This window comes from Embiotoca jacksoni, unplaced genomic scaffold (genome assembly GCF_022577435.1).
Source record: "Embiotoca jacksoni isolate LCO1_2020_lvr unplaced genomic scaffold, fEmbJac1.0.p SCAF_8, whole genome shotgun sequence".
Classification (NCBI taxonomy): domain Eukaryota; kingdom Metazoa; phylum Chordata; class Actinopteri; family Embiotocidae; genus Embiotoca; species Embiotoca jacksoni.
In genome coordinates, this window is record NW_027185436.1 from 18,051,134 (window position 1) to 18,064,759 (window position 13,626).

The window sequence follows — 13,626 nt, forward strand, 5'->3', positions numbered from 1 at the left end:
TTTCACTCAGCTAAATAAGCAATTAGGATAAGGACGTCCAGCCCTGTCCAATTAGAGAAGATATAACTTCACAATAAAAGTAGTAGAACTGTACGTTGCATAAATAATATCATTTAAAAAGTTATTTTCAATTAAATGCAAAGTTGAGTAAACTAATTTGACTCATCTACTTTGTTAGAGAAGTGTTATCTTACATGGCATTTAGCTACTAAGCCAGGTGACCTGTTTTAACCAACATTAACATCCCAGGTCAACTTTGCTCAAATTAGCGGTAGCTGTTCGCTAACAACAACTAATTTGTAAATCAATAGCGTCAAATCTTGACACCGTGATACATAACTTCTTGTATAAACCGGCTTGGAAAAAAAAAATTAAAAAAAAAATCTGAGCTGTTCAGTACATACATGTGATAGTGCTACATGACTTACCATGGCTGGAGACTCGAGTTCAAAACATGCAGCATGTCGAAGTCCAACAGAGATCCTCAGTCCAGGCCCACCTCTTCATCATTTCCCTCCTGACGAGGACTTACTGCTCTTTTTATCAGCCACCGGTCCAAAGGGCGCCGATATACTTTCTGAGAAGCCTTGAGGAGTTCATGACTTCCTCCTTCAAACACAGTCAGGACTGTTTCTCCTCTGAGCTGTCAAACAAATGGTGCAGGTGCGAGACTGTGCCCCCATCGTGGTCCTGAGCAGGAAGACGTGTTCAGGTAAAAGTACCAATTCAGAAAGGTAAAAAAAAAAAAAAAATTACTACTTTAGGGGAAAATGCATAAATGTTAAGTACTATGAATGATAATATCCATCGTTATTCTGAAGATTTTATTAGGGGGTTAGTTCAGATATCGTTCACAGCCTGATTTATTTAATATATGCAAAACTATGATGAATTTAGGAGACGCAAATCAACATTAAATCAACACCTAAATGTGTATTTTGGATGTTCTCTTTCCGTGCATTAATATTTATTGCTTTACATGGACATAGCAGGCTGCTGTGAACATTAACTCTTCCATGGTTCACTCAATTTTTCCCTGACAAAGACACTGATAAAAAAAAAAAATACAAATTAAAGTAAGGAAAAATTCAATCCGACAAGTATAGAAAACTTTTTTATTGCCAAAGAAAAAAACTGTCTCTGACAATACAGTTCGAATTGGCAAAGAGAGGTATCAAAACACATGGAATAAAAGAATCAAAAATGTATATTCCAAACAACATACATCAACAACAACTCTGGGATAGTTGCACCAAATAAGCTCTGAAAGATACTGCAGAGGAGTTATAACATCAACTGGTATGTGCACACCAAGCTTACCTATGTAAGTCCTTTAACAAGAGTATGCACACACTGTGTTTATAAAAATACTATTCTAATTAAGCATAAAACAAAAAGCAACTACTGTAAACCAGACTGTCTGAAATACTGTTCACACAGAACAGTTGGAGGATGGACGGTGTCCCTTCACAGAGAAACATTTAACCACTCTAAGAGCAGTATTATTGCTTCACCTATAAATCAATGAGATGTTACACTATCGTGAGGCTCACTTACTACAGCCCGCATCAATCTCCCGACAAAACTGCCCTGACCTTCGGGACATACAGTTGCTGCATCTCACCTGCATTTCAAGCAACCATAATGTGCTTCTTATGTGTCAACCTGCTGAAGAGCATCACACTCTCCTCATCATGTTTTCCTGCTGATAAACAGGAAGAACAGAACCCCTGTATCTCTCATACTCAGGTCTCCATGGCATCAGAGGAAGAGGCTCTGAATTTTGACTTTTCTTTTGTTTGGGAATGATCACCGGCATCCTCTAGCAGTGAGAGGTCAAGTTCAGGTAAGGGGACCCTCCAGTACTGGAAAGAGTTGTAAGAACAGTCTTCAGTGTTCGTGTCTCTATCATCCTAAAAGAAGGGAAAAAGAAAGGTGAGATCACTACATTTATCTGACAGCTTTAGTTAACTTTAAGATGAAGATCTGACACATTGGACAAAATCCACAACTTTTTGTGAACGTTTTTTTCTTCCCCAGTAATCATTGACAACCTCAGAGATTTACCTGCTGGCCCTGTATATAAAACTGTATATAACATTGTTACCACTCGCTCCAGCTGCAGCAACAACAACAGTAACATGCACACACTGATGCTTCAGTATTAATAAACTAATGATGCCATATAATATCAAAATAGTCATAGGGGCCAAACCAGTACTTTTACTTTAACACTTCAACTACATTTTGCTGCTAATACTTTTGTACTTAAGTAGGATTTTGCATGCAGGAGTTTTACTTGTAAATGTTTATTTTTTAAATTGCTGTGTTAAAGATCTTAATACTTGTTTTCTAACGATGTCAGCTTTTAAAGGTTGCTGCGACGAGGTAAGGGACATAATGGGTTAATGGTGACGTCTAGTGGAGATTCGCTATTATTACACCAATTCTCTGGACGGTTCCACTGTCGATCTGCCCGAAATTTCAGTTACTTACTTTATCATTAGCTTTAGGAATAACGGTCTCTGAAGCCGCAAAGTCCTCTCGAGGACGTTTCTTATTGCTTGTGTCTGTGCTGGAGCTGCGACGGTCCTGGGGACTTCCAGAATTCTGCATCTTCACATTTACGGCTTGCGTCCCAGTAGCGTCGCAGTGAGTGGTTTTGCGATCAGGCGCCGCTTCCTCTGGTTTCTCTCGGTCTTCGAAGTAGTTCGGCCTCTTTCTGCAGCGGCTGGCTAACAAAGGCAGCGGGGATGGCGGGCTCGCACCCCGGGTGGGAGCTTCACCGTCCAGCTGCGCGTCAATATTACAAAGAGGACTACAGCATCTTTTGGAGGGGTAATCGTGCTGCAGTGTGTCCTCAACGCGCCTCTTTGCCATGAATGTGAGGTCAATGAGCGCAACACAGAGATTAACACAGAACACGTGGTGGCACACGGACACGAGCTACGTTTCCCTGTGGATGTTGCGCAGAATTTTTTTTTTTTTTACAATGGCTAAAAAACCGGTAGTAAAGTTACTACGAGCAGTCCAAAGAACCAATCAGAGGATGGCAACGCTGTTTAGCCCCGCCCGGATTCTCCTCTCTTCCTGTGGCGGGTACATTCATTCTTTCATACCATGCACGACATGAGAATAATCAGGATGAGTCGAGTCCACTTTCTTCAGTGACACCCCAACACATGCCTTCAGAAAATCACAAAAATGAAATTTAAATCATCCAGTAGTACACAGATCCTTTACTTAGGTAAATGAACCATTCCAGAAATAAGAAAAATACTCAATTACAAGGTAACGTGTCCTGCATGAAAACTACCTGTAATTTTGTGTCCAAAGTAAAATGTCGTTAAAGTACTAAAATAAAGACACTAGTTTGGACCCTCTGACTGGTATATTATTATATATGACATCATTATTATTATTATTATGAATACTGAAGCATCAGTGTGTATATTGACCACAATATCTGTATCCTATCAAACAGGGGACACAGCTTACAAAATACTGAAATAAATGAAAAACATTTTAGTGGACCTAAAGCAGTTTTTGTTTCATTATACAGTAAAACCATTGACATATATTTTTTTAAATGTTTGGCTTTATTCTGAGTAGATGGAATTCATGTCTGGCTTTAAAACCCACTTATTCCTGAAAAGCTGAAAGGTAACTGATACAAATGAGCAGATATAGTTATTGGCACCATATTTGAGAAAAAAATAAATAGATTTCAAATGCAAATGTGTACATCACATTCTGCTATCACGCACGCACACATACATACATACATACATACAAACCTTCAGGCAGTGGAAGTCAATGAAGATAAGAATGAGTAAGACTGTAGGCCTCAATAGTTAAAAGAAATATACACGTCATGGCTTGTATATGACACCCAAACCACAAAAAAAAAATCAGCAGCAGCTGCAACTGATTCATCTCAAACCCAGGAATCAAGAGTTATTAGATATTTAGGCATTTTCCAGATGTCACAGAGAACATAGTGCTGCAATACTTCATATTACATTCTACATTTTGAGGCAGGTGTCCCACAAAAAAACAGCACCCGTGTTGGGCACATATTTCCAGGAAAGATATAAAAAAATACCTTTGACGAAAAAGAAAAATTACATCCACTTGTTTTTGTCTCCCGTGTCCATTTTCTTTTTCATTTTGTCAATCTGTTCTTTTCTCAGTCAGTGGTTGTGCTCCTCAAAGTTCACTGTTTGTCCATGGATTTTTTTTTTTGTCACGTTAAGCTGTTGGCAGCATCCCGCCTTGATGACTTAGCAGCTGGTGGAGAACTTTGCTCTTGGTCGTCTTCATCGTCTTCGTCGTCTTCGTCGTCGTCGTCTTCGTCGTCGTCGGCGTCGTCGTCGTCATATCCACCGTTAAAGTAGAGTACTGCGGGTTTTCGTGCCACAAAGAAGACGCAGTCGTAAACGTATCTCAACATAGACCGGTCGTTCTCTGTGTAGGTGGTCTGCATCGACTCTTTCTCCACCTGCAGGAGAAACATGAATACTGATTTACTACTGGAACAAGATTTATGAGAAACACAATGTTAAGCTATAATTTAAGTCTTTGGTTTACCTCGATTTGGAAACCAAATTTGATCATCGCTGTCCTGATGTCTTCGTAGCTAAGTTCAATTGAGAGCTCATTGGCCATGTTCTCAAAGTGATACAGCAGCGGGCCTGAAAAAACATTGAAGATTTAAACATTGAGAAAAGTTTAGTGACCCAAAATGATTACTTTTAAACATTGTTTGTGATAATAGGACTGTCTTGTGTCTACTTTCTACTAACTATTAGGAAATAACTCCAAAGCTTTTTCAAACAAACAGTAACATTAATGTATATCCTATTCATGGGATATTTAGTTCCAAAACGTTCAGCGTGTAGGATTTTGGGGGATCTATCGGAAGAAATCGAATATCACTTTTCATAATTATGTTTTCATTATTGTCTAATCACCTAAAACTAACAATCAGTGTTGTTTAATTTGCTTAAAATAACCCATTCCTGAGCTGTTCAATGTAATCTCATCATAGAAAGCATTTTAATGCCAGTAGAGTTTGAATTTAAATATATTGTTGTTTTTTACAAAAGCTGACTCACCCAGGTTGATCCACACACCACCAGGCTTAAGAATCTTCCAGATGGTCTCTACGTACTCAATTACATTATGAGCTGTGTCAATAAAGAAGCAGGTCGCCACACAGTCCCAGGACTCTGAAAGAATCACTTGATCACTTTTATTTAAGATCAAAGGGTGCTCAATTATTCATAATTTATAGTACAGTCACATTAAAATAATTAATTGAAATATGTGATGATATACACTTTTGCCCACATGGAGCACCATCTTGATCTGCCTGATATTTCTCCTTCTGGTGTTTATGCAAGTCGACTGCATCCCTTTTCAGGAACATTTCAACGGTTAAAGATCTACGCAGCTGTTACTTACCTGATTCAGTGTAGATCTCTACAAAGTCTCCCGCTACCATGGAGAAGTCTGAGTTCAGTGGCAAGTTCTGAGGGTTGACGTCGGGGAATCTGATTGGTCTTGTTTGGTCAGACGATTTCTTGTTGTTGCTAAACTGGTGGATCCAGGGGTACAGGGTCAGAGCGTTCACCTTTTCACACCTGAATGATGCAGTCCAAACATATACGCAAATATGGATGGAAGTATTATTCCGTATGAAATAAGAATTATACCACCGAATAATAATGTGTTCCAAGACTTAAAACTAAGTTTGATTAATACACAGTTCCGCACTCAGGCAAGAAAAACATGTATGCAAAGAAAGGTAACAGTCCCGAGGTGTTTGTGAAGGCACCAAGAGTCACATGTATGTTTTACCTATTGAGAACAAAGTTTGAAGAGAAGAGCATGAAGAAGCTCCATTCGTTGCCCTGGCACGTGTAACCCAGCCGAGCTATCTCCCAGGCCAGGCGGCCCAGCCCGGCACCCGGAACCAGCACGCTCACCCTAGACACATCACTGACATAATAAAATGCACAAAATGCACATATCACATAGAAAACACTGAGAAGGTCACACAGTCATAATTATTACAAGGTGCTTTGAAACCATAACACAAGGAAAAGATGTAACTTTGTATTACTACGTAGCCACATGCCTTTATTTCTGTTAGTTCTATTCTATGTATGCAAGAGAAAATATGCAGCATCAGTGTTGGCATGCATCTTTTTAAAGCAACTTCAACACTAATATGTCTTCATTTTGAAATGGCTTTTGATGAAAATAATAAAGATGAAATAAAAACAATCTCTGTCTGCACAAGCATTATAAGACTGTTTCAGAATAGACTGTTTCCATTTTAACTCACCTGAGCACATCACATGATCATTCACTTAAACTGGGCATGCCACCCAAACTCAGTGATACACCATATTTGGTAACTCATCACATTCTGTGACCTGCAGTGTTGGTTAGGTTTAGGTATGAGAATTGAGGGGGCTAGGGTAAGAGTATGAGGTAAGGTTACAGAATCTGATGGTTCACCAAATACTGTGCAACACCAGCAATTCACGCAGGACTGATAACGCCACTGGACACAGGACTTATTGCAAATTGCTCAAACAATAGATGGCTTCCTGCGCATGTAGTAGCATTGTATAATGCAGAATTTAACTACACAACAGCTGCTCACGTAAAAAATTGGGTCAGCAACACCTGCAATTTGTTGTCCGTGTTGAATTAACCACTGGTAAACAAGGCTGATGTAATTAGTTTTTTTTTCCAGAAAAGGGTCATGTGATAGGTATGTGACGAATCAAGGACAGGGTGTCTGTGTCATTATTTTAAAAGGTCTCCGTTTCTGCCTGCACAGACTAAATTATGGACGTGAGACGTAAACAAGGCAAAGGTTACGCATTTTAAAGTAAAACCATATTAGTGTTGATGGAGCCTAAGTGAGCACGTATGTTTCCTACTATTGGTCACATGGGAAGAGTCTCTGGATCTCTTGAATGATGGGCTTGTAGCAGGACTCCCTCTCAGCCCGGCCCACTTCACTCCAGTCTCGGACAAACTGCTTTATGGTGGACTTCAGTTTGTCCAAGTCAAATGTAGAGGATGGGCGCACCTTCCTCGGATCCTCCTGGTAAAGAACATGAAGAGAAACATACCAACAGAAAATCTTAAATCACAGTTATTAAATGATAACATCCAAAATACATAAATAGCTGTCTTGGATCTGTGTGTGTACTTTACATGTGCAGTAGACTGTACCTGGGTTATGTCAGGTCTTACCCTCTCACCATACTCCATGTTGTCAAACATGTGGAGGCTGTTGTGGATGATGGCCTGAAGCACCTCCTGGTTGTGATCAGCACACTGGCTGATACAGGCCAAGTTGGACAGAACATTGGGCAGCAAACTCTGGTGGCGTTGTGAAATGCTTCGAAACTGACACTCAGCGCGCTTGACCTGCTCCTGGACATGGACCCTGGAAGAGGAAAAACAGAGTGCAAGGGTTAACTAACTAAACTGTCGTACCTACAGCATCTAACCCTCTGGTCCAAATAATTCCTATATCACTGAATCTATTTTTTGATAATTAAATCACATTATTCCTCTCACTAGTTCATTTTAAACTTGTCAGCAGTGTGATGGAGAGAGGATGGACCAGAAGTGGTACCATGCAATGACGGGAACAAAAGTCAGAAAATTAGCGAATATACTTCACGGGAAGCTGATTAAATACAAGCTGACATAGCTGTGGGAAGCATTAACTCATGTTTGAGTAAAGATTAATGATACAAGCAAGCAGTTTTTCCTCCAAACCTTATGATTTGTCATTTGCTATTGTTATTTGTTAACACCGTACATTGACAAGCAGTCGTTTCCTCTCTCGTATTTTCTTTTAAAGCACTTGTATTGTACCTGTAAAACTTAAAAGCGTCAATTATTCTCCAGAAATGCTGCCTCTCCAGCCTGGCCTCGTCCTCCGGACTGAATTTTATTCTTTCTTTGTTAAAATGTTTGCCACCTTGCGGTCCCTCTCCTGCTGTTTCGGCCATGTCTGAAACAAACTTACTGCCGTCCAATGAAAACGCGACAAACTTCTTCTTCGTGAGATTTGAGGAATTCCGGCAGACTAGACTCCGCGAGGTGAACTGCTGCCACCAACAGTCTGATCAGAGGAATGCAATTAGTTGATCTGATGCGATATCTACTGAATGTAAGCAAGTAAATCGACAAAACGATTCAATTCTGCTCACAGCAGATTATACAAATAATGAGGGCAAACATTGTATGACACCTTTGACCTTTAGCTATACTGTATCCTTTCATAAAGAAAGATATTCACGTGATCATCTACATGGATAGTGTTTCTGAGTTGTTTTTCACCCTATAGGCTGCTTAAATATGAGGATAATAGAAATCATCTTACAAACGTCTGACATGCCTTTATAAAAGACTGAAGGTAATACATACACTGCTATAATAACTATTTAATACACAATATTTGTTGTTAATGACATAAAACGTGTAACATGAAGCCTTTACCAGGGAGTTCCCTAGGTCATGTAAAAAAGTGCATCATTGCGGGCCATGCCACTCCACAAATTGGTTCAGAAAATGTATACATCGTACAGTGGCTGTCAAGTTACATCCATATGCACAAGAACCATTTTAAAGCTTTTACTGTAACTGAACTTTAATCTTGTTACATAAGCTAATCAGGGTGTTTAATCAAGATTCACAAACCAACAAATCCTTATTTCAAGATCTGATTTAAATTGCAATTTATAATTTCTAAAAGACTATTTAGTGGCAGTTTCACTTAAATTGTGATTATATTGCATCATTTCTCCCAGATGAATGGACTGAAATGAAGTTTAATTTCCTAATTATAAAGCTATAAGTTAACAATATTTGGCACCACAAAGCAGCATGCAGCTTACAGCAATAACTTTTCCTTACTTTATTCAGGTTGGCATTTTGTATTATTTCAGATTATACAAAATATAAAAGAGAAATGTGTTTGAGTCACATTAAATGAAAGCAATGAATCCTTGTTTATTTATTATCCTCCAATACATAAACACTAAAATATTTTTTTTATTTGAGCATACAATTGTAAAGCATGAAACCACACAACAAAGCTTTTTCTGATTATTTAATATGCATTACAGCAGTTGGGCTTGAAGGTGTTTCCTCCATCATTTGTTTGGGTTGATAATCTTGCCCAAGAAAAGGATGTTTTCTGTGTTGCGCTCAGTGATGAGGACCATGAATGGACGGTTGAACTTCATGACCGGGATGTGGCGGAAGGATAGAAGTGTGATGCCAATACCTGTGGCAGCTGCAGCGGTGGCTCCAGCCTCATCAACATCCAGGGTGGCTTGGTGAACAACCTACAGTACAATGGAGGTGAGAAGTGAGAAATAAGGTGGACAGAATATTTATGATGGAAAGGTGAGTTCAGTAACATATGTGCTCTGTCCTTACCTCTGACACTACCAGTTTTTGGCCCTCTGAAATGCCACTCAAATCTGCACGATCACTAAACATGTCTGACATTCCCATTTCAGTCAACACATCATTCAGTTTGTAGGAACTCTTGATGGAGAACTTTGGAATAAATATGTCATATCTCCTAAAAATTGGGAAATAGACAAACAATTAATGATCGATCTTGCAGGACAACACTGAATAGCTTACTAAAAACTAAAAGTTTTGATTGTCCCAACCTGGACTTCATCCACTTCAGCCATTTGGTGACATGGCCTGGGCAAATGGCACTCTCCAATGTAGCCATATCATCAGGCAACAACAGCAGCATGGAGTAGGAGCTGTTGAAGGGAAGGTGGAGGACTGAGGTGTTAATCGCCTGGTCATAATAAGTATCAAAATCTTCTTCCATATTCATCATCTGGACTGCAACCTGGAAAAAAGACAAATTCAAAGTCCTTTAACTGGAAAAGAAATACAGTGAAGGAAGCACAGTGATGCATAATTGTGGTAAGTGAAATCTGTTCTGTGCGACTGAACCTGGTCATTCTTCTCAACGTTGAACATATCCTCCTTTGTCAGCTTAGGATCAAATGGAGTTGCCCATTTTCCTGTTTGACAGAGATGAGCAGAAATAAAACATCAAACTTAAAGGTGTGACCTGAGAATGAGAGACAGACAGAGAGACCACGCAGATGTCATCTCATGTGACCTTTCACCTTTGTAGTAGATGTAGCTGATGAGATACATGAATGTGTTCTCATCCAGGCTGTCGACCAGCTTGTCTATCTTCCCGTTGGTCTTATCCGACACATACTTGTTAATGGTATCTGCACTTTCTGTGATTTTGGTGAAGTCGACATTAAACCCATCTGCAAAATAGGACTCCTTCAAGACCTCCAAGAACTCGGGCTGAGGCTTGAAGCGGGTGTCCATGAACACAGCGGTCCCCTCACTGGTGTCTTGAGACGTAGCGTTTGCCTTATCGAGGAGTATACGGAAGCTTTGGGCGACATCTGTTTGCGTCAGTTGGGAATTGTTAAAACCCAGACCACTGAAAAGCTGCCGGTGGGTGTCCTCCCGTGCTCCTACGGACAAGGCAGCCAAGGCGGCAGAAACACTGGCAGGGGAGTAGAAGATGTTTTTGCCTTGGGAATCAGCGTGAGCCGCCAACTTCTTGTACAGACGGAAGGCAAAGTCTTTGTTTGCTGAAGTCACCAGTGAAACGCTGTTGTCGTCGCTATTGACAGTGTCTTGGGCTTCCTTGGTATGACCGATGTGGTGATGGCCTCTTCCCACACAGACCACTACTGATAAGATCCAGATACCCAGGGCTGCATGCATCATGGTGAACTGAGACAAAAGTTCAAAAGGGCACAATTGTTCAAACACAATGTCTGCCATTGCAAATACTCATGCAGAGATTTTGCTGGAGGATACAGTCAATATATTGCTTTAAACGCCCTGAAACTTTTGAACTTAGTATTACTCCAGCTTTCTGTTTCTACATAAACGCCATGTTACTACCTGAAACAGGTTTGGTTATTTTAAATACAAATTCCGAAATTTTAAACACTTTATGAATGGAACCAAAACTTTTTTTTTTTTCATTTTGATTGTTTAGTCAGGATTAAAGATAAATACTTCACATCTAAAACAAGTTTTTCAGGGGCTTTAAATTCAAATTTCTGACATTACAACAATATAGTCGCATTAACTCCAAGAAGATACGATTGGAAAATGGAGTCATAATTTATATTTAAATTTCACATTTTAAATATCTGTGCATCTGTATGCAGAGAAGTTAGACATTGTGCATATTAAATTTTTTTTTTTTAAATTAATGAGCTCTAATTATTTTAATCACTTACCTTCTTCTGGTTGGAGCTTACAGTATGTCTCATCAACCACAGAGAGCGAACAACAGGCTGGACAGAGTGAGACCTCCCCTTTATCAGAAGTCAGTTCAACTGAACTTTGATTTTGTTTATTCTCTCTCTTCATCTCTTATTTGCTCAGCCACCGTATTTATTCTGTGTAATGATTGCCATCTAACCACGGCATCAGGCTGAGATTACACAGGATACACAGAAAAGACAAGCAGCTACTGATTGCTTTGACAACAGGAACCAAAAATACCATGATTACTATCTCTAGCCCTTACTCTGTATCATATAGTAGAAACCTATTTCATGTTTTGGTATTTAAGTAGCGCTCATAGGGAAATCAAACGGACTGCCAGACATCAACCAAACTGCATCAGATTCATCTTTTTCATGTAAAACTTCACACCATGTATACAAACTGACAGAATATGAATAACTTTTTCTGACAATAAAAACATGATCAAGGAAAGAATCAGACTCTGTAATTCTTTTTTTTAAAACAATATCTGTAGAGGTATATGGAGAAAAATAAATGCATATGCATTCATACAATAAAATCAGTCTATCTCTTCTGTTTAACATTATGGGGTACACTTGAGCTATATTTATCATGTTTTTCCTTACGTTCTGGACCCAGGAAACCTGATCAGTAATGCTATCAGACAGGGTTCAGAGGTGTTTGCCAAAAAGCTGCCCATCCAGTTTGATGAGCTGCCGGAGGAAACCTCGATTAGGGATCACACCCCGGTTGTCTTTCACAACACAAATAGCCTCCACGAGAGTCAGGTTGTGTTTCAGCATCAGGTAAGCCAAGACCAGGGTGGCAGAGCGGCTCACTCCAACATGACAATGCACCAGCACTTTGCCTGAGAATGACAGAGAAACATTAATTTCCAGACACTAAATAGAATAGTCTTTAAATCATGTTTAACTACCATCCCTCCGTACCTCCTCTGCTGAGAGCCCTGTGGATAAAGTCTGCTGCTGCCTGAAAGTTGACGCTCATGTCAAACTCACAGGAGTCATGAGCCTCGATGCCCATGTAGGTGATCCTCATTGCCTCATAGATCTCTGGCTGCCCTCTATGTTGACTGTGAGCTGCGTTCAGGATGTGAGTGATTTGGTGCATGGATAGATCAGCGTGGTTCTCTGCACTGTGTCTGAAAAACACAACAATCTGTATTTACTGACGGTGTCTGACAATAGGTGCAATATACAGTTAAACGCTGCCAGTATTTCCTAATGCACCTCATGCATGCAAGACATTTCACAGTGATGGGACTGCTACTTAGAAGAACACTTCAGGCATGCGAGTTCAATTACTCGAGACCTGAGACATGCTTTCATGCAGGGGGATGTGTGGAAACTTTCACATAACAGAGCTGTAGTTTACGCAAGTTCCCAATGTGGAATGCAACCTGAGACTTAAATCTGATTTATGATCAGTTCCTTTTTCACGAGTGTAGACACTCTCTGCCTCAACACAAGAAAAGGTGCGGTTCATTTCTGTCTGCCAGTTTGTAGGTTTTCACCAAAAAATAAAGAATAAAAGTGAGTCACTTACTGGTCACCAACGTAAAGCCTTGGCCACACTTCATCTGCATGGCTGATGATAGCTTTGCCAGTAAACAAGAGTCTTTCCAGCTCAAACACCGCCAGTCCAGGTGAACTCAGGTCGATTTCCACTTTCCGAGTAGGGCGATCATCATTCCAGGACGCAGGAAGTTTAGATGTGTATGACATCGTTTTTTTGGGTTTTTTTCCTGTCTGGGGTTGTGGTAGACCTCTGATGTGATTTAGCAGGATTATCTCCTCCAAACTGGTTCAGTAAAAGTATAAAAAGTTTCTGCAGTTTGTAGTCACTTCTTGTTACAGCTTCACTCTTTGAAAAAAAGCTCTAGGGGAATTCTTGCCGAGCAGGCCACTGTGTCAAATGGAGCAGAATAAATAACACAGGTGATTTTAGTTGCAGGCTTCTTCGCTTCAGATTTACTCACCACAGGGTGTCCAAAGTGTTGTCAGGCCATCTGACCCATGAATTAAATGTAGCCTGTGTGCCTCACACCTTCAGGGGCATGCGTTATGCATTTGCATCAAAATAGCAGTCTATTTAAGGATCTGTATGCTGGCTGGTAGATGCAGTGTGTGGCCATGAGCACCACTTTCCACTTGACAAAAATAAAAAAAGAATATGTCAATCTCCTTATCATTCATATTAATTGCTTATTTATCTGAACTATACATTGCAATCTTA

General features: G+C 39.9%; 3 protein-coding genes across 5 annotated transcripts; all 3 read right to left on the reverse strand.

Annotated features, from left to right (window-relative positions):
- Positions 1 to 3,219: 3,219 nt before the first annotated feature.
- carnmt1 (carnosine N-methyltransferase 1) lies at positions 3,220 to 8,067 on the reverse strand. 3 transcript variants are annotated; one of them, XM_069138600.1, is made up of 8 exons: positions 7,912 to 8,067; positions 7,279 to 7,474; positions 6,960 to 7,126; positions 5,863 to 6,003; positions 5,467 to 5,645; positions 5,118 to 5,231; positions 4,591 to 4,694; positions 3,220 to 4,501 (listed from the first exon to the last, which is right to left on the reverse strand). In XM_069138600.1, the coding sequence occupies exons 1-8, from the start codon at positions 8,046 to 8,048 to the stop codon at positions 4,247 to 4,249; spliced, it is 1,293 nt and encodes a 430-aa protein (XP_068994701.1). In that variant the 5' UTR covers positions 8,049 to 8,067; the 3' UTR covers positions 3,220 to 4,246. The 3 variants fall into 3 exon arrangements, with proteins under 3 accessions (XP_068994701.1, XP_068994702.1, XP_068994699.1); XM_069138601.1 differs by having other exon boundaries at positions 5,118 to 5,165; positions 7,258 to 7,474; XM_069138598.1 differs by having other exon boundaries at positions 7,258 to 7,474.
- A 959-nt stretch (positions 8,068 to 9,026) lies between these two features.
- Positions 9,027 to 11,459, reverse strand: LOC138191907 (serpin A3-5-like). Its single transcript, XM_069138991.1, has 6 exons — positions 11,358 to 11,459; positions 10,206 to 10,839; positions 10,027 to 10,097; positions 9,726 to 9,919; positions 9,484 to 9,631; positions 9,027 to 9,389 (listed from the first exon to the last, which is right to left on the reverse strand). The coding sequence occupies exons 1-6, from the start codon at positions 11,388 to 11,390 to the stop codon at positions 9,195 to 9,197; spliced, it is 1,275 nt and encodes a 424-aa protein (XP_068995092.1). The 5' UTR covers positions 11,391 to 11,459; the 3' UTR covers positions 9,027 to 9,194.
- A 77-nt stretch (positions 11,460 to 11,536) lies between these two features.
- On the reverse strand, positions 11,537 to 13,359 carry LOC138191908 (dual specificity protein phosphatase 26-like). The gene is made up of 3 exons (XM_069138992.1): positions 12,937 to 13,359; positions 12,321 to 12,532; positions 11,537 to 12,238 (listed from the first exon to the last, which is right to left on the reverse strand). The coding sequence occupies exons 1-3, from the start codon at positions 13,113 to 13,115 to the stop codon at positions 12,042 to 12,044; spliced, it is 588 nt and encodes a 195-aa protein (XP_068995093.1). The 5' UTR covers positions 13,116 to 13,359; the 3' UTR covers positions 11,537 to 12,041.
- Positions 13,360 to 13,626: the final 267 nt, after the last annotated feature.